Source organism: Xyrauchen texanus, chromosome 30 (genome assembly GCF_025860055.1).
Source record: "Xyrauchen texanus isolate HMW12.3.18 chromosome 30, RBS_HiC_50CHRs, whole genome shotgun sequence".
Taxonomy (NCBI): Eukaryota; Metazoa; Chordata; class Actinopteri; order Cypriniformes; family Catostomidae; genus Xyrauchen; species Xyrauchen texanus.
This window is the reverse complement of record NC_068305.1, coordinates 13,685,362-13,711,934: the sequence shown is the minus strand read 5'-3', so window position 1 is coordinate 13,711,934 and position 26,573 is coordinate 13,685,362. Positions and strand designations below refer to the sequence as shown.

General features: G+C 43.3%; 2 protein-coding genes across 5 annotated transcripts in view; one reads left to right on the top strand and one right to left on the bottom strand.

The window, feature by feature from the left end:
- Window positions 1–26,573, bottom strand: part of LOC127623723 (ras-specific guanine nucleotide-releasing factor RalGPS2-like) — a 161,535-nt gene that overhangs the window by 29,840 nt on the left and 105,122 nt on the right. The window lies entirely within an intron of this gene.
- LOC127623725 (angiopoietin-related protein 1-like) overlaps window positions 1–26,573 on the top strand; it is a 31,538-nt gene that overhangs the window by 1,206 nt on the left and 3,759 nt on the right. For all 3 annotated transcript variants that reach the window (XM_052098204.1, XM_052098202.1, XM_052098201.1), the window contains 2 exons: window positions 17,602–18,484; window positions 25,523–25,716. In XM_052098204.1, coding sequence (XP_051954164.1) covers window positions 17,701–18,484; window positions 25,523–25,716 — 978 coding nt within the window. In that variant the 5' untranslated portion in view covers window positions 17,602–17,700. The remainder of the gene's footprint in view (window positions 1–17,601; window positions 18,485–25,522; window positions 25,717–26,573) is intronic.

Below are 26,573 nucleotides of genomic sequence, written 5' to 3'. Positions count from 1 at the left end.
ACTTCCTCATGTAGAAACGCCTACGTTCTCCACGTCACACACACTCTGGGTTTGACAGTGGCCGCTCTTAAGGCTAATCACAAGCACAATGTTTGCTTTAGAACCCCTACCCTTAACACCAAGCTGCTTATGATGGTAAAACTCAGACCTGTCACACACACACAGGGAGCTGCACCAGTAAATGTCAAACTGACTAAAATCAAGACCAATAATGTCAATATCCACTTTTCCACAATCAGGCCGAATGGTTTTCATTGTGGAACGGTGTAATTCTGTACCGATTTGGATATGTTGATCATGTTTTGGTTTCTTTTTCCACTGAGGTGCTGCAGAATCAGAATTAGAATAAACTAAGCAAGTGACTAAAGTCATTCCATCAGCGCAGTTGAATTTGGTTAGCTGATCCATGCAGAGAACTGTTTGTAATTGTACCATACCAATCATTGCTCAAGTAGAAAATTGCAGCCAAGGAAATGTCCACACATGGATAATGACACTGTGTGAGGGGGCATTCACACAGGGCATATTTCTTTTGCAAAAAGCGCTACAAGGAGCTCAATGGAATGGAAAAGAACACAGATATGTTTTTAACTTGACACATCATTTCTTGTGACCCTCATGTTGCAAAATATTGAACAAACACTACTACCAAAGATGCCTGAAGGATGTGCATAGACGCAAAACAATAACATATCTTGTGTATGCGCTTCTAAATTAAAACCATAAACACACACATGAAGAGTAATTTTTGAAGTGTAGTGTAATTGGTAAACCAAACCGAATGGCAAAAATGTGAAAGGTTACACAAACGAATGTTTCCACCGAGAGCTGTAAAAACCCTAAAATATGCTTACAGAGTATGAAGCGGCTCTTGAAGGAGTTTCCATGTCATTACTCTTCAGAGAACATTCCGTGCTGAAGTGTTGGCACGTGGTTCACCTGTAGCGCATGCAAAGGGTCTTAAATTTCCTGTACGACTCTGTCCTTCTGTCTCTACAGAGATCTTTTCCTTACACAAATAATAGCATTCTACCTGTACTTACGGACAAGCGTTTCTGAAATTCAAGTTTGAGCATCTGCAAGAGGAGCATTCCATAAAATGGTTCAAAGACACAGACACTAGCAAACAAAACATCATACATTAAAGATGTAAGATTTGATAGTCAAACGTGACATTACATGGTTTAGGGTTAGAATGCCCAAAGGCTGCCATTGTTCTGATTCAATGGTTAATTCATGTGGGTACTAGTGACAAATTGTATCTGCGACTAATTTTAGGGAACAGAACATTTGGTAACTTATTCTGCTAACAGATTAACATTTCCTAAACGAAATACCAGTGCTTGCAAGGCAGTAAGATTATAATGTTTTAGGTAGGCTTGGTTCTGTAACGATATGTAAATTAAATGGTGCAACAGAGTTCTTTGAACTTTGCCGTTGTCAAGAAACTTCAGTTACTGGGCAGAAGAATCAACAAATAACATGTCTTCTGTGCCACTTTGCTATCGACCTTTGCGGTGTAAAAGCAGCTATAGATGGCGCAATGACATCATAGCTGTCGGTTAGGTTTGAATGCAAATCTAACAACGTAATGAAGTAATGGAAGGAATGAGAATTCCAAACTTCAAAGCTGAAATAAGTATAAGAAACTATAAGTATGCCATTCATAGGTTGCATTTCTCAAAAACTGTAAGCACTGTGTCTCTGTGGCACTACGAAAATTGGTCTGTTTGCTTTGAGCGACCCGCTAAGACCTGACCCAACAACGTTATTCAACCAATGGGCTGGGACTAACTCTTTGTTTGACCAAAGGCGGGCGTTGTCAGAAAGTTTTTTTCAATTCTGTTTGGTGGCACAGAAATTACATACTTCAGCTTTGTATCATATGTAAACAGTATCATATGGAATACAGTTTATAAATACCAAAAATAGAAAGTAAACCCAAGACTGAAATTATCCACAAAATGTTTGAATTGAGTCTGTACTTAAAGCAATTGGAGCTTTATTAATTGCAGAAAATTGAGGAGAAGAAAAAGATCAAGTAAAATTAATTTATATACAACACTCACCTTCCAGGCACTGTAATCAATTCTAAGAAGAACCGATAAAAGCCAACCCTGTTTCTCTCTCAGAGAGCCATCTGTTTATCTTCTTCCATTCAACAGGCAAAACAGATAAAAAAAAGAAATACAAGCATTACTTCTTTTCATCTGCAGCACCAAGGTAATACGAAACATGTGGAGATGACTTCTGGCTTTCTGAGCACATGCGCACACACAGGATTTCAAGTTTTCACCCTTTATAAAATGTCTGTCATATTAGCAGCAGAGCAATATGCTCAGTGTGTGAATGATTGTAGACAGAGATTTTACAGATTTTTGTTTTCTTACAATCAAGCCCAGACTGACCTTCCCTTACATCTGCAACTACTGCACTCTTTCACGTTACTGAATCCCAGACCAATAAAAATATCAGGCCAAAGAAGACAGAGCAATTTAGAGATTTGAGAAGAAAGTGAATGCAAAATCCCATAAAGCTTTTGTAGGGCCAACAGTGAAAAAGCACCCATTAATCTGTCCAATTACAGCAGTTATGTTTGAAGGTTGGAACAGGTAATGATTTCCTTGCATCTCCTACCGTTTCTTAAGCAGCAGGGGGCATTCCTTCATTTCAAACAGTACAGACAGCTTTTCTGTGTGCATGCAAACAAATCTGAAGTAAAGCGGCCAAGGATAAGAGCTACTGGAAGGAGTAACAGGGCCTTCACAATGACAGTGATAAAATCACTGGAGTCTCTGCCGTTGGTTGCTAGTAGGCATTCCTACTTAACTGTAAATGAACAGTAAATACCCCAACACTTGAGCTGAGAGATGGTGCAGCAAAATGTTTTGTACATAATTAATCATAATTAATTGATAAGACATGTACTTAAATTTGAGCATTGTTGAGCCAAACCCATCTGTTACAAGACAGATTAAAATTTAAGAAGCCCCATTTCTGTAATAATTTCGACAAAAGATGTTACTATGTTTTACCTTTGTATCCAACAGAGTAGCTTTTTCTGTAAAGCAATGTGTGAACATCCCTTTAGGGCACCTACACACTAGAGTTTATGCTGCATCAGAGAACTCTGTGAATGCATAGATTTCAATAAGGTGGGTGCAACAGTAAGATCTAGAGGGAACACCAATACAAACAAAAAAAGAACGTAGGCACCGCTCTTTTTGAACCTTCCCAACAGAGCTTACACATTCCTATCAGCCAAATGCTCCTTGTGAACTTATCTTAGTATTCATGCACATCAGAAGACCTAGTGCGATACAGCCAAACAGGTGAACACATTTGGCACTGTCTTTCTCCTGAAACCACACCATTTTTAAAGGAACGGAGGCTTTAAAAGTGGTTTAAACAGTTGACATGTGGGTGGTAATCTGGACCAAGGTCTGAGCTGTCCAAACCACATTCAGTGAATGGCTGCATTCTCTAAGAGAGGACTGTTTCTCTTCCCTGCTCTCTCTTCATTTTAGCCGACGCCGTTGGCTACAAACTCAATTCTCAGCTCTCTCTCTCTTTATAAATTTCTTACATCATGCCCTATTAGTCTCTTTTCTGCCAACATTAGTTTCCTCCTGAAGTCCTTCAAATTGTGGGATGGGGTTACAAAATACATCTTGGGGCATGTTGTCCAATCACCCCTGCCCTCCTTTTCTTTCCTTGTTTCTACTGCTTTCAATCTCGCCAATGTTTCCTCCTGATTGTACAGGAGTGTGTCACGTTGAGGCTTCCTGATCTTCAGCCATGCTTGAAACGTTAAGACAAGCCACTAATTACTACCATACTTAAAATCGTAATTTATTCCCAGGGGAGAGCTTTCTAAATTCAAGGTAATGACAGAAGGCTGCTGCTTGTTTAATCCTCTTTCACTTATGTTGTTCCAATGGTAGGAAGTTAATGAACAACAGCTGAATTTAGGATCTCTCGAAACTGTTAAATCTTGCTTATTATGAGTCCAGCTGTGTTGCATCTTGCATCCTGACAAATTCAAGAACATAACCTGATCATTTGTCCCTCAGTCGTTCTCCGCTTTCCCTGCAGCCTCTGATCCCTTTCGATTGCTTGGTCATAACCAGAGTTATTTTTCAAGAGATGCCAGCTACTCTGTGAAGGCAATTTACACAGCTCTGAAAAAAAACATGCCCCAGGAGCACGCAACAATGTGAATTAAATGTCATCAATGGCTGTTCACTATCACAAGCTAGGACATGCTGCTTTTAGACCAACTGCGAACCATATTAAAGTTTACCATTTCAAGTGTACTCGGGTCAGGTTTGGATCCAACCAAATGAACTGAACTCTTTCAAACAGATTCAGGTCTGCATCAAAAGCTCTATTGTAAAAGCACCCTTATTTCCTTCTCTCTCTGTAGTGGTCCCCTCTTTCCTTCCTGCCCACCTTTAACATTGTTCTTCTCTTTTATATGATGGATGTTTTTGGAGTGTGTGTCGGGCTTGGTTGGCATCATTTTGGGAAAGTCTGACAGCCAGATGTGGAATCCTCTGATATATATTTTAAAGGCTGGGAAATACATTCTCCTTCAAGAAAAACAACTAATTTCATCCAACTTTGTCTCACTTCCCCTTGCTCAAATAACCCAGATGTGTATGTGTCCGTGTAAAAACTGTATGTGTATGTGGTAAAACTTATCTAAGGGACTGCCTTCTAAGGAACCTCTTGACCATATCACACATTTGGATGGTCAGAGCAGTGGACTGTTTAAGACCATTTTACTGCCAAAGTAACTGCAGTGTTTTATGCAACAGCTAGTTGGTAGGTTGACCAGCTCAGATTTGATTTCTTTCATAATTCAGAGCCAAAACATAAATTTCCAGAGTGCCAATTAAGAATTGGACATATTCTACATACAGCTACATTCATTAAACCATGAGTAAAAAATGTTTGTCTTGAAATGTATTAGTTTTTTCTTTGTCTATATTTTTGCTCGTTCATCCTCAAAATTGGTCTTCTTTCCCTTGGGGAACAATGCGTTTAGATGCATTGTTTCCCTGTCTAAACTATCCGAGCAATATCCTTTCTTATCGTAAAACTGCTCCAACTGACACACAACTCTCAGGCTAACAAACTTTGTGAGAAAATATAGGACTTTATGGCACCATATCAAAGCTTTCTCAATGAGAGCGCAAACACCCTTAACAAAACACCTAATATTACCCGCTGTTTTCTGCTAGTAAACTCCTTATACAGCTCTCAACTGCCCAATCAAAGTTTGACTTAAAACAGCTGACCAGATCCTTAAAAAATAAGTACACGCTAAATTCAAAGATATTTGGGGCATAAATCCCACAAAAACAAATGAGGCCAAACTCTCGTACTCACTTCAGAGGAAGTCTCCATAATTTCATGTCACACACTAAAGGCTGAAAGGAATAGCTGGGCGTTAAAAGGCAAAATAAGGGAGGGTGGCTTGGAAAGAAAGAGAAGCAATGAGCTAATGACTTGAGCTCACGTCCAAACCCAGCGCAGCCAAGGAAAAACACAGCTCCTGGTGGCCCGCCAAAGTGCACCACACATAAGCAGACTGGCCAGGAAGCTTTTTGCAATTCTGAAATTATCCTCGAGTCATTTGAATTGCCAGACTGGATGATTGATTTAATGAATTGATTATGAATATTTTGGCTTTATCTACATTCAGGCTGTAAATCCAAACCCGTAAATGCAAAATAATAGATATGTTGTGTCATCACCAACTCTACGAAGTGTTATTAAAAAGGTGTTTACATCACCAAAACATTTTAATAAAAAAAAAAGTTGCCTCACTGGATTCTCAAGCACTATGTGGTTAAAGTACAAATGACACCGAACTAATACTTCTTTAACTCTATTGTATTTTTTGGCTGCAGTCTGCCATTTTTTTTTTTTACACACAAATTTAAAAGCTCACCTTACACATATACAGTGGACTAATTGCAAAAAAGGAAAAACATCACAAAATAAAGATCTGAAGGTGCCACTCTAACGCAGCCGAGCACTCACAAATGAGCTTTTGCATAGTGTCTAATTAGAGCGCGTAGATCTTACTCAGTGTTTCATTAAATATCTGTAACGCTTGAGCAGAGAGGCAGACGAGGAGATGCGGATCCAAATGCAGTTAAGAATTTATTAAATAAACAAACAAGTAAACACAAAGGAACAACCCTCAATGGGGAAATAAAACATAAAACTGAAAACTAAACACGATGAACACAAACAGAGAACAGAGAAGGCAGGGAACACATACCAGGCTAACAACATACCTCCATTAACAAACAACGACTGACCGAGACTGAACAAACAGACAGGGTTTAAATACAAGAATGTGAGACAAAGGGGCCAATGAACAACCAGAACACAAACTAGATGACAAGGTGATTAACAGAAGCAAATGACAAATTAACAAGGGCAGGTGAAAACAATGAACAGTGAACATGAGGGAAAACAAGACTATGGAGTTACAAGGGTGCCAAAAGTGAAAACTAAGGAGCTACAAAAGTGACAAAAATGACAAACAAAGGGCAACGAAAAAACAAGACAGGGTATACATAACAGAGCCCCCCCCCTCAAAGGCTTCCAGACGATCCTAAAAACCCAAGACAAAAGACAGAAAACCCACAGAGAACAAAATGATGGCACCGGGGCAGACAGGCAGACCAGGGGGGGCACAAGAACAAGGAGGCAGTCCAAGGGGCACAGAGGGCAGGCAGGAAGTCCAAAGAGGCACAAAGGGCAGGCAGGAAGTCCAAGGGGGGCCACGAGGGGAAATGAGACAGTCCACGGGGGCACAAAGGGAGATGAGACAGTCCATGGGGGCACAAGGGGCAATAAGGCAGTCCACGGGGGCACAAAGGGACAGGTTTAGGAGGCCGGGGTGGTATTGACCGGGCAGGGACAGGTTTAGATGGCCCGGGGGCTGGCCATAAGGCAAGGGCCGGTTCAGGGGGCCTGGGAGAAGGCCGTGGGCCAAGGGCCGGTTTGGGGAACCTGGGAGGTGGCCACAGGACAGAGGCCGGTCTTGGTGGCCTAGGAGATGGCCGTGGTGCAAGGACCGGTTCAGGGGGCCTGGGAGGAGGAGTGGCCACTGGGGAGGCCGGCGGAGCCGCGAGGGGTGGAGCCAAAGGGGACTTCTGAGATGGAGCCAAGGGAGGCTCGATAGGCGAAGCGGAGGGGGGTGATGGCTTGGAAGGCTCAGAAGGCGGAGCTGAGGGAGGCGGCGCCGTGGGAGGCTTTAGGAGCGGGGACCTGGAAGGCTCTGGAGTCTCTGGGGGCAGAGCCGTAGGGGGCTCTGGAGGTGGAGCCGTAAGAGGCTCGGGAGGCAGAGCCATAGAAGGCTCGGGAGGCAGAGCCATGGGAGGTTCTGGAGGCGGAGCCGTAGGAGCCTTAAGAGGCTCTGGAGGTGGAGCCGTCGGAGGCTCTGGAGACAGAGCCGAGGGAGGCTCGAGGAGAAGAGCCGCAGGAGGCTGAGCTGAAGGAGGCTCGGGAGGCGGAGCCGTGGGAGGCTCGGGAGATTCTGGAGGCGGAGCCCTGGAAGAGCTAGGAGACGGGGCTGAGGAAGGCGGAGCCGATGCTGGCTCAGGAGGCCCAGGAGGCGGAGCCGTGGGAGGCTCTGGAGGTTGCGCCGAGGAAGGCTCAGGAGGTGGGGCCAAGGAAGGTGGCGCCGTAAGAGGCTGAAGAGGCGGAGACCTAGAAGTCTCTGGAGGCGGGGCCGAAGGGGGTGGCGCCGTAGGAGGTTTCAGAGGAGGAGCCCTAGAAGGCTCGAGAGGCTTGAGGGGCGGAGCCCTGGAAAGCTCGAGAGTCGGAGCCCTGGGTGGCTCAAGAGGATTGAGGGGCGGAGCCCTGGAAGGCTTGAGAGGCGAAGCCCTGGAAGGCTCGAGAGGCGGAGCCCTGGGTGGCTCGAGAGGCCTGGGAGGTGGAGCCCTGGCAGGCTCGAGAGGCTTGAGGGGTGGAGCCCTGGAAGGCTCGAGAGGCGGAGCCCTGGGTGGCTCGAGAGGCCTGGGAGGTGGAGCCCTGGCAGGCTCGAGAGGCTTGAGGGGCGGAGCCCTGGAAGGCTCGAGAGGCTTGAGGGGCGGAGCCCTGGAAGGCTCGAGAGGCTTGAGGGGCGGAGCCCTGGAAGGCTCGAGAGGCTGGAGAGGCGGAGCCCTGGAAGGCTCGGGAGGCGGAGCTCTGGAAAGCTCGGGAGGCAGAGCTCTGGAAAGCTCAGGAAGCTCGGAAGAAGGGCTCTGGAAAGCTCGGAAGGCAGAGCTCTGGAAAGCTTGGGTAACTCGGAAGGCGGAGCTCTGGAAAGCTCGGGTAACTCGGAAGGCGGAGCTCTGGAAAGCTCGGGAAACTCGGAAGGCGGAGCTCTGGAAAGCTCGGAAGGCGGAGCTCTGGAAAGCTCGGGTAACTCGGAAGGCGGAGCTCTGGAAGGCTCGGGAGGAGGAGCCCTGGAAGGCTCGAGAGGCGCTGGCTCTAGGACGGTCCTGGCTACTGGCGCTGGCTCTTGGACGGTCACGGCCACTGGCGCTGGCTCTTGGACGGTCACGGCTACTGGCGCTGGCTCTTGGACGGTCACGGCTACTGGCGCTGGCTCTTGGACGATCATGGCTACTGGCACTGGCTCTTGGACGGTCGAGGCTTCAGGCACTGGCTCAGGGACGGTCGAGGCTTCAGGCACTGGCTCAGGGACGGTCGAGGCTACAGGCGCTGGCTCAGGGACGGTCGAGGCTACAGGCGCTGGCTCACTGACCTCTGAGGCGACAGGCACTGGCTCACTGACCTCTGAGGCGACAGGCACTGGCTGAAGAGGCTGAAGAGGCTGAAGAGGCGGAGACCTAGAAGTCTCTGGAGGCGGGGCCGAAGGGGGTGGCGCCGTAGGAGGTTTCAGAGGAGGAGCCCTAAAAGGCTCGAGAGGCTTGAGGGGCGGAGCCCTGGAAAGCTCGAGAGGCGGAGCCCTGGGTGGCTCAAGAGGATTGAGGGGCGGAGCCCTGGAAGGCTTGAGAGGCGAAGCCCTGGAAGGCTCGAGAGGCGGAGCCCTGGGTGGCTCGAGAGGCCTGGGAGGTGGAGCCCTGGCAGGCTCGAGAGGCTTGAGGGGTGGAGCCCTGGAAGGCTCGAGAGGCGGAGCCCTGGGTGGCTCGAGAGGCCTGGGAGGTGGAGCCCTGGCAGGCTCGAGAGGCTTGAGGGGTGGAGCCCTGGAAGGCTCGAGAGGCGGAGCCCTGGGTGGCTCAAGAGGCCTGGGAGGTGGAGCCCTGGCAGGCTCGAGAGGCTTGAGGGGCGGAGCCCTGGAAGGCTCGAGAGGCTTGAGGAGCAGAGCCCTGGAAGGCTCGAGAGACTGGAGAGGCGGAGCCCTGGAAGGCTCGGGAGGCGGAGCTCTGGAAAGCTTGGGAGGCAGAGCTCTGGAAAGCTCAGGAAGCTCGGAAGGCGGGGCTCTGGAAAGCTCGGAAGGCGGAGCTCTGGAAAGCTCGGGTAACTCGGAAGGCGGAGCTCTGGAAAGCTCGGGTAACTCGGAAGGCGGAGCTCTGGAAAGCTCGGGAAACTCGGAAGGCGGAGCTCTGGAAAGCTCGGAACTGAGCGGAGCTCTGGAAAGCTTCGGAAGGCGGAGCTCTGGAAAGCTCGGGTAACTTCGGAAGGCGGAGCTCTGGAAGGCTCGGGAGGAGGAGCCCTGGAAGGCTCGAGAGGCGCTGGCTCTAGGACGGTCCTGGCTACTGGCGCTGGCTCTTGGACGGTCACGGCCACTGGCGCTGGCTCTTGGACGGTCACGGCCACTGGCGCTGGCTCTTGGACGGTCACGGCTACTGGCGCTGGCTCTTGGACGATCATGGCTACTGGCACTGGCTCTTGGACGGTCGAGGCTTCAGGCACTGGCTCTTGGACGGTCGAGGCTTCAGGCGCTGGCTCAGGGACAGTCGAGGCTACAGGCGCTGGCTCAGGGACGGTCGAGGCTACAGGCGCTGGCTCAGGGACGGCCGAGGCTACAGGCGCTGGCTCAGGGACGGCCGAGGCTACAGGCGCTGGCTCACTGACGTTTGAGGCTATAGGTGCTGGCTCACTGACCTCTGAGGCGACAGGCACTGGCTCACTGACCTCTGAGGCGACAGGCACTGGCTGGGTTACCGTGGTATGCGCCAGTTTGGGTTCGCTGGGCGCTGAGAGCAGAGCCAAGAGGGGTTTAGGGCACGGGGCTGCGGCAGGCGGAGCCCGGAGAGCAGAGACCTTTTCCCTTCTCCTCTTCCTCCGGGCTGATGCGACTGGCGAAGCTGGGACACTGTTCCTGGTCAGCGTGGCCTCAGGCTCACGGTGACAGGCGTAGGCTCTGGCTCGCTCACGGTGACAGGCGTAGGCTCTGGCTTGCAGACCGGGGCAGGCGTAGGCTCTGGCTCGCAGACCGGGGCAGGCGTGGGCCGGGAGGCGGAAACCCGTCTTCTTTTCCTCCTCTGGGCGGACGAAGTTGACCGTGCTGGCTCATGGACGACGACAGGCATGGGGGCGAGCTCGCTGACCGGTGGGGCAGGTGGAAGAGGACGAGCCAAGGACGACTGGACGGTCACCGCCGTGGGAGTAGAGGCAGGATCCTCAACCACACCCACAGTAAGCAGCGAGCCGCATACCAGAAGTGTCTCCTCCATGAACTCGCCGAGCGTCCAGCCACGCGTCGTCGTGGGCAACCGCTCTTGGAGCGAACCGGTCAGGCTAGCCTGGAAAAACACCACCAGGGAGGAGTCAGGAAAGTCGGTGGCGCCCGCCAGGTACAGGAAGTCAATAATGTGATCCTCCACCGGGCGGCTTCCTTGCTTCAGGTCCAGGAGGCGGCAGCTTGCCCGGAGAACTGCTGGATCCATTGTTGGGTCAGTCGTTCTGTAACGCTTGAGCAGAGAGGCAGACGAGGAGATGCGGATCCAAATGCAGTTAAGAATTTATTAAATAAACAAACAAGTAAACACAAAGGAACAACCCTCAATGGGGAAATAAAACATAAAACTGAAAACTAAACACGATGAACACAAACAGACAACTCAGGCAGGGAACACATACCAGGCTAACAACATACCTCCATTAACAAACAACGACTGACCGAGACTGAACAAACAGACAGGGTTTAAATACAAGAATGTGAGACAAAGGGGCCAATGAACAACCAGAACACAAACTAGATGACAAGGTGATTAACAGAAGCAAATGACAAATTAACAAGGGCAGGTGAAAACAATGAACAGTGAACACGAGGGAAAACAAGACTATGGAGTTACAAGGGTGCCAAAAGTGAAAACTAAGGAGCTACAAAAGTGACAAAAATGACAAACAAAGGGCAACGAAAAAACAAGACAGGGTATACATAACAATATCTCATGAATAGATGATCAATCTAGGTAGTGTTGGAAAGGATAGAGATTTTCAGGTCTTGTTATATTTTGCAACATATATGCAAAAGTGTTGGTATTCTATGACAAGTTCAGATATAGTACAGCTCCAGAGAAAAATACAAATCAACAGACTTCTGAGCTGTACTAAATTTTCTGTTCCCATGAAGTCAGATTTTGGGCCAGGTGTCTTGCTTAGCAGTGCGGCCAAAAGAACGATTATGTATGCAACTAGCTTTCTTTGCTCGAGTCCAAAGTACTTTTTTAAAACTTGCTCAATGCTTCGTTGAATATGTACGGAGTTGAATAGATGATCAATCTAGGTGGCGTTGGAAAGGCAACTACCTCGAGAGGTTTTCAGGACTTCTCATTATTTTTTGTAACATAAATGCAAAAGTGCTGTTATTCTGTGACAAGTTAAGATTCTAAGCTTACACATGGTCCCACATATGACTTTTATTTTGTAATCATAAACTTATTACATGCTTTTGGCCAGGTTCCGGTCTACAGAGTTAAAGGTTAATGGTGAAGTGTGTAATTGTTGCATCACCTTTGTCAGCAAACAGATTTAAAAAATGTAATACAGTTTAAAAAAAGGTTTCTTGTCTGCCATGGTCAGGAAACAAATAAGTCCCTCTACAAACTCATACCATTGGTTAAGCCAACTAAGCCATTGGAAGGTGTATTAGGCTTTTGAGATGCTCAAACTATGTAATGTTTTGATAAGAGTCACAGAGCCAGAGTATATACACATTTCGGTGGAATCAACCTTCCAATTGCTCACTTAGTTATTCCTGCATATAACACACTTACACTTTAAGGACATTAACTGCAATATATACCAATTTAATAGGAGATAAATTACAAAGATGAAGAGGTAAAAAGGGAGACAGTTGGCAATTCTGGCTTCCAAGATACGAGTATAAACAAAACTCAGTAGCTATCCCTCTCTCTAAGCTGAGGTTCACAAAAAAATACTCTTGAGGAGGAGGATTTTGGCAGTCCTCTGTAAAAATATGGAATAAGTGAGACTTTATTACAAAAACAAATATCTCCAGGCAAATACCCTTCTACTTGGTATTTTCAAGATGGATCACCAAGAAGACAAAAACAGGATTGAGGAAAAGCTGATTCCTTTGATCAGCTCTAAAATGAACCTAGTAACCCTTTTTACGTTGGTTTTAGTTGTACAGCCGTTTCTGTACAATTAACTACAATTATATTATCATAGTGTGTTTAAATCTGCATTTTATAACAGTGATAAATGGCTGGGATTTGGTATTTGACAGCCACCATAACCAATGTTAGCTCAGTCATACCCAATGAAAACAAGAGCACGGATTAAATTTTAAAGTGCTGCAAAGACTGCTCAGTGACATCATGAAAGTGATATTGTCTTCTGAAACCACAGAGGAACACCCAAGGGTATCGAAAGATACTGGAAGATGCGCATGTTCTACGAATCATGGCTACTCACAACACAGCAGAGCCAATTGGCTGGGACAGTAGAAGGTCACAGCTGTTCACACAGCACAAAAGAGTTAAAGAGAGTGATGAAATGAATCATGGTAACAGTGAGCTGATTTTATATTGAGTGTGCATGACTCAGATGGGTGGGAAAGGATAGAGAACATTTGGGATTGCCAAAGAGCAGTGGTGGTACACAACCATAACTAGCTGAAGACTCATTGTTTGGAAAAGCCATATTTCAAAAAACAAAATTAAATGAACTTAAACTTGTTAGCTAACTGGTTGTTCTAGCTACTGACCAGATACACTATAGACCATTTCAAAGACGGTTTAAGGAACTGACCAGAACTGAACTTTTTCACTTGAACATTTCCTGCTAGTTGTCAAACTCATTCAAAACAAAAGCTGGAGCCGCTTCATTCATTGTGACTACACAATTTATGTTACTAACGTTAACACGATTGTCAAAAAATGTAATTATTAAAATGTGGACCATATTGTTTGGTGGATGGATGCTCCCTGGATGCCTGTAACTAACGGTAATTAAAGTGTTTAGATCTCCAGAATAGCAACCACAAATGGATGGATGGAACGCTGCAGTGAAGCAAGACGGCTGGATATGTGCAATCCTAAAGTCTTTAGTTAACCTACCAGAGATGAGATGTAAGTTTGAGAGGTAGACTATGCTCCCATTATAATTAATGAACCTGTGCAAGACATTTATTTTAACATTTAGTAATTTAGCAAACGCTTATTAGGAACTTAAGCAATTTGTCACACAAAATTCGACAATATATGCAGTATCGATCTGATAAGTTCTCAGAGAAGCTGGAGTAACAGAAAGAGAAAAGTATTTTTATAATTAAAAAAAGAAATAATTGTGAGCATCTAAACTATGATATGATTTCATTGCATATCTTGGATGCTTAGTATCAACAATACGACTAAATAAGTCACTTCAGGTAAATGCTTGATTTTCTTTGAGAAAATATGTTAACTCAGAACCTTATTTAAAGGAGCCGGTAATGATACTAGAAATGCTTCATTGTCAGTAGAGTTCTAATTCCTTTGTTATTGTTTACATCCTTGAAATGATCCATACCTACACTTGTGCAAGTGCTGGTCGAAACCTAAAGTTCTTTCTGATTGGTTAGTTAGCACTTGAGTAGGTGTGTATCATTAAGATGCGACTTGCAACGATAATGAAAGATGTCAATACAACTAACAAATCTAAGATTAAATATCAAATCTTACATTAATATATATAAATTTTGCTGTTGTGATTATTCAAATTATGTTTGAGCGCATGAAATGTACACACTTTTACAGATTTTGTTTTCTCTGTGGATCAAACCCATGACCATAGGTAGCGCCATGCTTTACCACTTAAGTTAGGCAATAGGAAATTAAAATGGTTAAAAAGGAAAAATAGAGACTTTGTGCCAAAACACTGTTCTTAAAGAAGGACAGAATGACAGCAGTGTCTTTCGTAGCCACAGGATGGTACCAAGGCAATAACATGGTACATAAGTGCCTTACAGTAAGGCATATATTCATATCTTTTGTGAGTAGCCCAAGGCCATTCACATACATTAGCCTTCAACTACTATTTATTAGTGATGGCAAAAGGTTGAGAGACTGTGTAATTGAGACAAATGCAACCCATCACAGAGCAGATGCTGAAGGGAGGGAGTGAAACAGAAAGAAACATAAGCAAATTAAAAGGTATGTTTTCTCTTTGAATCTCCCAGGTTAGCATTCTGAACACCTGCATCGTGAACCATTTTGTTTTGGAGTGAGCTGACATTCCCACATCTGTTCTGGATATGTTAGCTGCCAATTATTATGCCCAAGCCAAAATATCTCAAATTGATTTTCTGGGTGATTATGAAAATGAGAGGAGGGAATCCAGTTGACCGTGTGTTTGTTGGATGCACAGTTAAAGGTATTTGGTAGAACAATGACAGAGAAAAATATGTAAATAAAGATATGCAGTACAGCTCCACAGAAACAGAGAAATCAACAGGCTTGTGAACTCTATGAGATCTTCTGTTCCCATGAAGTAAGCTTTTGAGCCAGGTGTCTTGCTTGGCAGAGCGGCCAAAAGAACGATTATGCACAGTATGCGAACAACTTTCTTTGCTCAAGTCCAGAGTGTTTTTTTAAACTTTGCCCTCCACTTCTCACTTTATAAAGTCTTCACTTCACACAGCATGCTTTCCAAAGTCTGTAGCCTGCCATGTCAGATTGCACCACCATGTATGAGTAGTTCGACCCCAATTAGGCTGTGTTTGACTGTGGCTTTCATTTCACTGATGTTTGAAAGAAAGACTCATTTTTAAATCCAGCATCTCAGGCTCCCTTTAGCTTACTGACTCCATCCATTTCAATTCAGACAGCAGAACCTTCAGGCAAGCACAAATATACAATTCCTGGTAACTGGAATTATGAAAGGAGAAGAAAATACACTCTTATTTCATTTTATGCTTCTTTGTTGTAGTGAAGTCCACATTTAAATATGATTATCACAGTTTTCTCTTAGGCTATATAGATTGTGTCAAATGTTGTATGTTTTTGGTTCCATGGTGAATGTGGACCTGTGTTGGGTCTATAGACTGCAAAGTTGTTGAGTGAAAAATGTGTGTCTGTATAAACAGTGGGGCACCTGAGCAAGAGAGTCTGGGTGTTGATTAAAAAGCAGAACTTGGCGTGGAAGGAAAGGTGATACTGGAATTAGAGGTGGCAAACGCAGCTCCTGGAGAGAACTGCTATGACAAATACTGCTGCCATCCTGGGGTACTCGGAGCAGGAGCACTCTAAATACTCAAATGGATTGAGATTGTGAGATACACAGCAGCTGGGGCGGTTCTAGGGTCAGTGGATATTTGGCGCTTAGCCCAGACATCTGTTAAAATGTATGGGGCCATCCATTGAAAAAATATCAGAATATAATACACTTTATAATACAAGTGTGTATATATATATAACATCTGTGAGAGGTAATTTATATAGTAAATATTAATATTACTGAAACTAAAACTAGCAGGTCCCATTAACTTTTGCCTCAGCTGCAAAAATGGTCAAAGACCAGAAATTGAATGCTTTTAACACGATGTACTTGAAAACATGATTTGAAAAACACAATGTTACCCTTTCAGCTTACTGTAGTTAAACACACACTATGTAAAAATTTTCATCCTAGCCTATTACAGATTTTTGGGGATTTCTAAGCTAATTTCGGAGATAGCAGGCTATAAATAGGCTAATATAGCTGTTAATAATAAATAAATATTTGCTAGATTTACTAAAGTTTGCAAGGTTCATGGCATTGTGTCTTAAAACATTTTAGCAAAAAATCCTAGCTCGTGACTATAAGTTTGCAAATTCCTTAAGCACATATTACTCGTTGTTTTAAGAGTTATACATCCAAGTATTTGGTACTTACTGGATTTGGACTGACCAACTCAACACAGTTTCCAATATCTCACCAAGACTGTTTACACAGTTGCAATGGAGAATAGCTAGCACTCTTCTTGCTGAAGTTCTAGAAAGCAGCCACCAACAAGACACTGGGCACTGAATGTCTGAAGAGTCGTTTTTGGGGTTATCAATACTGTAGACAAATATAATTAATTTATACATACTATATTTATGTTAATCTTTAAATATGTTTATATTTTAGTATCAACTTGATACGAAAGCACTGGTACCTTTGACATCCCCAAGAAAACACAAACATTCAGTGCTTTACTGAAAACATTCGGCACTTTGGCATCAGTAGTTCACCGCTAGCACGGCTTATGCACTGTGAAATGTGAAGGTCCCAATGAATTTGATCCCCTCACTGCTGGTGAGATGATGAAAGGGGTAGTGAGATATAGAGCAGGAGGTGTGGGGGCAGAAGGGCTTTGGTCCAAACTAAGTGTTTAAAATGCTCTAGTGGTGACATCAGAGGAGTGATGAGTTGTTAGCGGAGGATGTGGAGCATCTGGACATGGGCATTTGTTAGTGGAGGATGTGAATCATCTGGACATGAAAACGAGGGTGTGCGTGTGTTTGATTTAAGTGTCTGAGATGAGAGAGAGAGTAGCAGACCAGGGTGCCTGTGAGCGTGAGGGCGGCAAAATTTGCGTAACATGTTGAACTGCTAATATACACTTTTCACTAATGCATTCCATTGAAAACTGCAAAAGGCTCATTCATACTGCGGACACATAAAAACTCTCAAAAGCACAATCATGTTCTCCATCAATTAAAACCAGGTCTGTCCACATATATCTTTCTAGCACCCTATTATTTTCACCCCATTCAGACTCCATTAGCGGTGTTTATATCTCTGTCCATGACTCACACATCTTCTGCCTGTAATACTGAATATCAAGGGCTGAGATAATAACGCATAGATAAGCAAAAAGCTGAGAAAAATAGACCTGTTGCCTCTTTGCTCCATTTCCCACCTGTATTTAATATGGTCTCTCTATTACTCACTCCCCACACTTAACTCTCAGCACTTGTGATTTGTAACACTTTGTAACAGTGCCTCTGGCTTTGTAAACACAGGACATTCGTGTTATGTCTCTTACAAAGCTGGATTTCTTCAAAGAAGGAGAGCTAACTAACTGTTGCATTTAGTTATTTTACTGAAGTCCATTTAGGACAGAGTGTGAGAAAATCCATTTTTAAAATGGGCAACAGACCTATGGTGTGCATTATTGCTAAATGACGCTTGTTTGTGTTCTTCTTAAAGGTAAAGCCTTGGAGGGATAGAGAGAGATAGAGGAGGAAGAGAAGGTCAAACAGTAGAGGAAGAAATCCAAAGGTAGGGGAGGTGATTACAGAGGCAACCATGAGAAGCATTACATGGAGCATCATGCTTTGCCTCTCCATCTGCATGTTCTGTAAGAGTTATTCAGGAAATGAACTTCTGCAATCACGGCAGCGGCGGGCACCTGCTGACGACCCCAAAAAGTGTGCTTACACTTTCTTGATGCCTCAGCAAAAAATCACTGGTCCGATCTGTGCTTCTGCCACTGGGCCCGAGCCAGACAAGGACCGGGTGAACCGTATGGACATTGCTGATGTGAGGGAGATCCTATCCAAGCAGCGGAGGGAGATTGAGATGCTTCAAATAGCGGCGGATGTGGATGGGAACTTGGTAAATGAAATGAAGCTTTTGCGCAAAGAGTCCCGTAACATGAATTCCCGGGTGACGCAGCTCTACATGCAACTGCTTCATGAGATCATCCGCAAGAGGGACAACTCCCTGGAACTGGCACAGTTGGAGAACCGTGTGCTAAACGTCACCACTGAGATGCTCCGCCTAGCCTCCCGCTACAAAGAGCTGGAGTTGCGTTTCGCAGGCCTTGCAGCCACTGTCAATAACCAATCGGTGCTTATTGCTGCAATGGAAGAGCGCTGTCTCCGTGGATATGGGCGTCAAGATCTGCCGGCAGCGCCGCCATTGGTGCAGGTGGTGCCAGAGAGCATTCCCACCAACAACAACCGCTTCACCAATGAGATTCAGAGAGACAACAACAACCAAGCTTTTCCAAGGGGATCACTGATGGATGCCCCAACGCCCGACCCCCTGGGGATCCCACCACCTCCCCAGGGCACCTTCACCTCAGATGGTAAGTGACAAGGGAGATAGATTACCTTAAATATAGCAGATAATCAGAATTCTGTAAGGTACAATATTACATAACTGGTCGAAGTCACGGTCTAGCACAGTGTTTCCCAACCACTGTGCCGCGGCACACTAGCGTGCCTTGAAAGATTGTCAGGTGTGCCGTGGAAAATAATAAAATTCCACAAAATAAATAAATGCATGAAACACAAAAATAATAATTTCAGAGATCCAAACTCCTCACCTTTCTGAGAAATTCGCCGTTTTGAAACAATAATCGAAAAGAACAATGATTAATGTGCAAAAGTGAGTGATATTTATACACGTTAAGGGTCATCACATGACTCGCGTCAGCGCTGCAGAATACATTGAAGTCTATGAAGAGACTTCACACCAAAGTGTTTTTCACACACATGTTTTTGACTCACCAACAATATCTTTGAGAGTACTAAGTAACAAAAAATATTTAAAAACGGTCCAAATTTGTGAAGATACATTGCATGTCTCATAATTTATTTTAATTAAATATTACCTTATCTTAAATGAATATCAGAGACCCCAGTTATTGAACTAATTTAAATTCAACAAGCAAACGCTTCGACCTAAACGAGTCATTTTATTAATTTCTGCTATCAAGGCAACTGCAAGATTTTTCTCTTCCAAATACATGTTTTCATTTTTTATTGTGTACACCTCCCGCTTTTTTACGGCAAATTGTAAAATTGCCTCTTTGTGATGCTTTCTGCAACTTTTGTCATGTGGAGGGCAATGCAATGCTTGACACTGGGTTCAGCATCCAAATTAAATCTGACACGAGAAGTCATCTGTCCGAGGCAAAGCCACAAACTCTAATGACAATTACCTCGGCATCAGTCTCCCTTGATGCGTTTGATTATGCACAGGCGAGCTCAGTTTAAGTCGAAGCAGACGTGATTTGTTAATATTTTAATCGTATTTGTTTTTTTGTAATATTGCGTTGGTCATATTTTAGTTGCCTCCGCTGTCACTGTGGGGGGAAAACACATTCATCTGCTTCGTGTGGTGTCTGTTGTTCATCGGTTCTCTTCATAAATAAATAAATCAGCTATATGCTCGTCCTGTAAATTCATGATTAAAAATGAAAATGTGAACGAAAATAAAACCTATTAAATGTCTTATTAAAATATGAAAATTAAAATGATGGGTAATAATAGATTGTGATGGAATTTTTACGATCCTGTCCGTCTAAATGACGGACGATGAGAAAGTGTAACGCAAAGTGATTTTTTTTGTTGTTTTTTGCATAGCTGAATTTCAAACATTACAAGTAAACAAGCTACTAAGGCGGAGAAGTTCTTGAAAAAGAAAAAAATTTATGTTGGTTAACCTATGTGGGATAGTGGTGTGCCGTATAATTTTTTTAGTCGTAAAAAGTGTGCCGTGGCACAAAAAAGGTTGGGAAACACTGGTCTAGCAGTTAGTGTACATTAGTATTTCAAAACCTTGTTACTGGAGGCACACGAACGATACACCACTTAGATGTCTCCTTATTAATCTAAGAGACCTAATTTAACTCATCACCTTGTTAGTAGAGACCTAAAATTAATACTTCAAACCAGGGAGACATAAAATGTTTTATTTGTGTGCCTCCAGGAACATATATGAAGAGCAGTGGCTCTCATACGTTAAAGGAGAGCTCGATTCTGGCTCGTGTCAAGTACCAATCTCCTGTCTTCTCATCTATCTCTATCAAAAAAATGCTAAAAGACAACACACCAATTGCAGTGTTCTCTGCTGGTGGTATGTGTTCTGATGGTGGTATACATTTCTCAAGAGAGTGCGAAATAGGGCAAAAAGTGTGAGATCTCCTCCCTCGACACCATGAACACACAGCCGAGAACAACTTGTGCCGTGCTGTATTGTCAAAAGTTGCTGAGACAAATCCAAGAATCCTGTTCCGTTTCTACGGAATCCTCTCTTGCAGCCCATGAAAACAAAAAATGAGCTCACAGATTCCTGAGTGCACACATGCAAACAATGCTTCCAGAGAAATCTGAAGAAGATTAAAGATGGTCAACCAGGGAAGAGTGAAGCAGGGAGAAACTAATGTTATAAACTGGACTTGGCTTCAGTATATGTAGTCTTCATAACCAAAGAAAATGACATTTGTACAGTGAGAAGAGTAGTTACACAGAAGATACAGAAAACAAGAACATTAAAAGAAAAAAGCTACAATATTTCCTCTTTAACCACTTACCCAGCAATCCTCAAAAACCCTTTTCCCCATCACAGTACAGAGAGGCTGCCTCTGCCAGCAAATCTAAACATGAAAGCAATTTCCATGATAAAGTGTTCTGGGACAAGAAAAAAAGGGACAAGCTGTTTTTATGTCTGAAAATAACAGCGGTAGACATCAGACAATGACAGAGCATGGGGGTGTCTCTAAGTAAGCAGAAGTACATCCCATTAAGTGTACTCTCACTCCCATTATGTATAACTACTAAAAGATATATAGAGAAAAACATCATGGAGAGCAGAAATGTAAAAAAAAATACTGTACAAGTAATTTATTATTTTCACATCATGTTCACTCTGCTTTGTATGGGCACACAATGCTAAGTAGGGGCTTACTCTGCTACTTGTCTCCAGCATTTCAACCTCTATCTTAATAGGCAGCTTGTGGTTATACAACACCAAAGTAGAGTTACATTTGCATTAGTCCTGTCAAAAGTACTGATACTTCGATACCAAGTCAATACTAAAATAAAAAAGATGTAACAATACCAGCGCACAGTATAACTGACACACGACTGTTTTATGTGCTCTGTTACTCCTTGTACACTGAAATGGACAATCAAATTAAAATTGGGACATGTCCTAGTGTGATTTATTAAACCGCTATAGGCTGCAATCTTACTCTGGAAGAGCTGTGTACTTTTAATAAATCCGACCGCTCATCCACTAGAAAATCCACAGATACTGAGAATCATTCACATTGTATATGATGACAGAGCAGAGCACTTATCTATTGTGAACCATGCAGCACATGTAAAATATATATTTTTATAATTAAAATCACAGCATTTGTGCTTTAATCTCAGCTCAGCTCTATTTATATCGCATTTAAAATAACAGTTAACCAAAGTGCATCACAGTAATAACATTTAAACATAACATTTCAGAATTACCACATACGCAAACACCAGTAGTCTAAAATACAAACACTCCAAAATTGTGTCCTACAATTAATTTGTCAGACTCACAGGCCATTGTAAATAGATGCAATTTCAGACATGACTTAAGTCACACTAGGCCCGCAAAGTTTTTATCCGGAAAAATAACTTGAATACAAATATATTACAACTGTATAGTAAAATTTTATATTCAATGTAAAAATAATAATTAATCAAATATCACAAGCAAGACAGCTGTTGAATAAAAGTTTGGCAAAAGAAATGTAACGACATGTTGAAAAGGTCTATTTTCACTTGTTAAAGCTATAAGAATTTATTGATTATCATTTTGATGATGAAATTAAATTTAACTTAAAAAATGTTCTGGAAAGTTCAGGAAAATAATAATAATAATAACAACATCAATAATAATAAAACTATAATTATTAAATAAATAAAAAAATGTTTTGGAAAGTTCTGGAAAATAATAAAACTACTACTACTACTACTACTACTAATAATAATAATACTATAATTATTAAATAATTAAAAATCAGGTGTGTTCAATTGCACATTATAAAATTAGCATATTTTTGCTGTCGCATATATTTATGTTTAGTGTGTATAGTCTCAAGTTGGACCACAGGGACATTTGTTGAGGATTGGGAGGGCGAAAGGGAATTATGGGGGTTAAAAGTTGATTCAGTGTATACATGTTTGCTTTTCTGTTTCATGTGTCTGAATCAAAAAAGTGTTAATCAGGAAAAAAAAAAAACGGAAAAAAAAAACCACAACATTAGTAAAAGTAGACTGAAATTACATAATTCAGTCTCAAATCAAATCCTTGATGAGCTGTTTGCAGCACCCAAATCATGGCGACTACAGCACAGGTTGGATGTCAGTAACATCAAAATCATCATTGAGCCCATTGCCAGAGTACATATTTCCAATTGAATAAAATTGGTTTCCTTTATATGATAGGTACAAGACTAGATGACTTTGCTCTCACTTGCTATTTGAACAAACATACAAAAAATTGACTTGATTCCATAGGTTTAAATGGTCCTAAAAAAAAAAAAAAAAAGCAAACGTTTTACCTTTGTCGTCAAAATTGACCGGCCAAAGGAAACGAATGGGAAAGACTATAATGCAGCAATTTTGAGGGGAGATTTGTGAAATAAAATCTATAAATCAGCCACAACGTAGAAAAAAAAAACACACATAGAAATTATGTCGAAATTACGGAGCCCCCGAAGTGACCTGTGCAAAAAAAAAATCTAAGAGACTTTCGCGTGCGCACGAGAAACTTTCGCGTGCGCACGAGAAACTTTCGCGTCGCGACGAGATACTTTCAGCGTGCGCACGCGAGATACTAGCGTGCGCACGACGAGATACTTGCGCGTGCGCACGAGATAGTCTCGCGTCGCGACGCAGATAGTATCTCGTGCGCGACGCGAAAGTATCTCGTGGGCACGCTGAAGTATAGCTCCGTGCGCACGCGATAGTATCTCGTGCGCGACGCGTAGATCTCGCTGCGACGCGAAAGTTTCTCGTGCGCGACGCTGAGTAGCTGTCGCGACGCTGAAAGTATCTCGTGCGCGACGCGAAGGTTTCTCGTGCGCACGCGATGGTTTCTCGTGCGCGACGCGAAAGTATCTCGTGCGCACGCGAAAGTTTCTCGTGCGCACGCGAAAGTCTCTTAGATTTTTTTTTTTGCACAGGTCACTTCGGGGGCTCCGTACGAAATTGGTATAAAGAACCGTGAAATTTTACTGGTATTGCTGCTGACATTTTGGTACCGTGACAACACTAATTTGCATGGATCTGCATGCATTTTATGCTGTCTGTTATTCAGGTTTGTCTGAGTTTGTTCTGCTTCCACAGGAGAGTTGTTCGCTCCATTTTTTTATTGGGGAGCAACCGGAACGGTCCTACCAGAGATCGCTACAGATGGGGACAGGAACGCTCTCAACCCCCCTTATTTAGGTGCCACGCTGTAAACTACTATATCTACATAGGCAGCTACCTTCTAAGGTCATGGGGACTGATTTTAAATGATCTTTTTGGGCATAACATAGATACAGTTCCTCAGGAGAAGAACACAAGATATGTTACTAACTCAAGAGTTGATTGCAATAGAGTCTGATATTTAAATATTGACAAGCTAAGGACTTAATGCTCTATTAGATAACTAATCAATATTTGCCTCACAACAATTTCCGATATGGATGAACATTTTTAGTTACAACAAAATTTTGGATTATCTTATCCATGAAATATGCATGCAATGCTGCCTTGGCCAAACAAGAAAACTTAAAAGGCAGTATAAATTTGCTGCCTGTTTGGAACCTTGCATCTACAGTATGATGCCTAAAATGCAGGGGGGCAGCTCACTTGGTTTTGGAACAGAACCAACAGCTTGAGATAATAGAGAAACATATTCACTTATCACCACATACTATTAACTCATGACTTAACCTCCATAAGCACAATGCAGAATATTTCCATTTCTTTGACCGTATCAGGAGATCGTGACCCCAAACCAGACAGACCAAACATGTGGCATGTCTAAGTGTGAGATGGTGGTTTTGGACTTAAGCCTTCACTGATAAAGTCTTAAGTAGATATATAAACATCACATCCAATGCACCTCTCCAAACAAAAACTCCAGTACTGGCTTTCTTCCATTCACTTTCTCTCTCACATACCCACACTTCACAATAAATGATCTCAACTGCCATTGCAGCAGATCATCAGTCTCAAACCAAGACTTAAACAATGATAAAATCTCTGAGCAGCTCCGCAAATGGCTCCAGAGTTGGGACGAGAACAGTCTCTCATGTGGCCGATGTAACTCAATAGGATCTGATTTGCTCATGATTGCCCACTAATGAAGGTTTACTGTAGTCCACTTCACCGAAACACAGAAAATTACGGCCGCAGCTGACCATAGCACAACACTCTTCTAACTCTGGGGTTTTACAGCAATGCTTTTTGTGTGACAGAAACAACAAAAAACATTTAGCGGATGAAGATGTATTATTTCTACAAAAACAAGCTTTTCAGTGAGTGGTTTCGGATAACTCCAAGATGCAGGTATGTTTCAGGGTCCTCTTGGACCTAAGCAGAGAAAACACCATCTCCACCACTCTGCTAACGTCTGCCGCTCAAAGCTATTTGGCACAATGCCTGTCTGTGTAAGCTCAAAGGCTGTCATTCATGGACAGGCGGTCAGGGCCACACTGGGACCTGGCTGGTTAACACAGCCTTTTCAACACAGCGAGAGCTACTAAAGAACTTCCTCTCAACACAGGAAACCTCCTCTCATACAACACACCAACCATACCACCTAAAGGGCCCCGGGCAGATGTGAATCTCTCGCTCTTTCTCCCTCTCTGGCTCACCTATGTTTGGCCGATAATGATTTTAGCTTAAGCTCAAGGTAAAGAGGAAAAAGAAAAATGAGTGGAAAATAACCAAAGGAAGAGAGAGTCACACAAGTCCTAAGCTGGTGCCTGGGCATGGTAACTTCATCAGGACAGAGCAGGGCATTCATTCTTCAGCCAAATTTGACTGCTGGGACATTGAGATCTTGTTGAGAAGTAGTGAGGGAAGAGAGGACCAGCAGATCTCGGATGACTCTCTGGGGAGTGCATTCAGTTAAGACAACAGTGTCACTCAATGGGGAGGAAAATTCCCCAATTCCCTAACACAACCAAACCCCCCCTTCCCCAATAAATATGATTTTCTCAGGAAACACTAGGTTTGAATGGCTCAGCAGTTAGGGGAGTAATCTTCATCAATTTCACTTTTTTGATCCAGATATGTATGCCGAGAGCTGTGCAGTTCTTAATAAGAAACCCAGTTACATTTCACTCTATCTTCCTCAGGGCCATTCAGAGACTGTTTCCAGGTGCGACAGGCAGGGCATACTACCAGTGGGATGTATCTGTTGAAGGCAGAAGGCAGTGATGGACTGATTCAGGCCTGGTGCGAGCATAAATTAGACAATGGAGGCTGGACTGTTTTTCAGCGAAGGAAAGATGGTTCAGTCAACTTCTTCAGGAACTGGGATAACTACAAGGTAAGTGCCAAAATCACACACCCACAGCCCAGTGTAGGCCAACTACAACGAAAAACCAAGGCACTCAATTATTTTCCAATCAGTCTAAAACATCTGATAATAAACAGGGAAACAGGGCAACTTCTAGAGATAACTGCTGTACATATCTTGTGTGTATGGGTGAAATTATGAAAGATATTGAATGTGTGATAAGGTTCTAAATAAGACAAACCCAGTTATTTACTAGATTATACAAAGGCATGCAATCCATTCCAAAATAATGCCCATCAAATTTGTCAAAACAAATTCAAAGCACTGAAGTTCCATGAGATTTTTTTATGAGCAGCTTTAGGATTAAATTTAGACTGCTGAAGAGGCAAAGACATTTCACCTTTAGGAAACCAAAGAAATAGAGTTATGATATATTGGAGGCTTGTACACCCAAAGCGCATTAATCATTAATTTTCAAAGACCATTGGCCTGAATAGGGCTATTTTCCCCTTGTACACTTCTGAAATCAATGGACAAATCCAGCTATGCTTTATAAATGTAGCTCTCAAGTTCCCGAAAAATTGTGTGTGAGACTGCTCAGATAGTGTGACACTGTTTTACTCAAAGTCGAGCGTGTGCACTTACCAGATTGAGTGGATTGGAAGTCAAAGTTAAAGGTGTGCAATAAATGCAAATTCTCTTTGTGAATCACTGCACACAGTTGGATGAATACACAAACCACAATACACACTAAAATTTGTATTAAGCACTCACCGGTCTCGCTAATCTCCAACTATTTCCATTGGCAAAAAGACCAAACTCCTCTGTTACACACAGTCTGCCTCTATTACAGTCTATCTCCTTCCCTCCATCTTTCTCCCCCACAG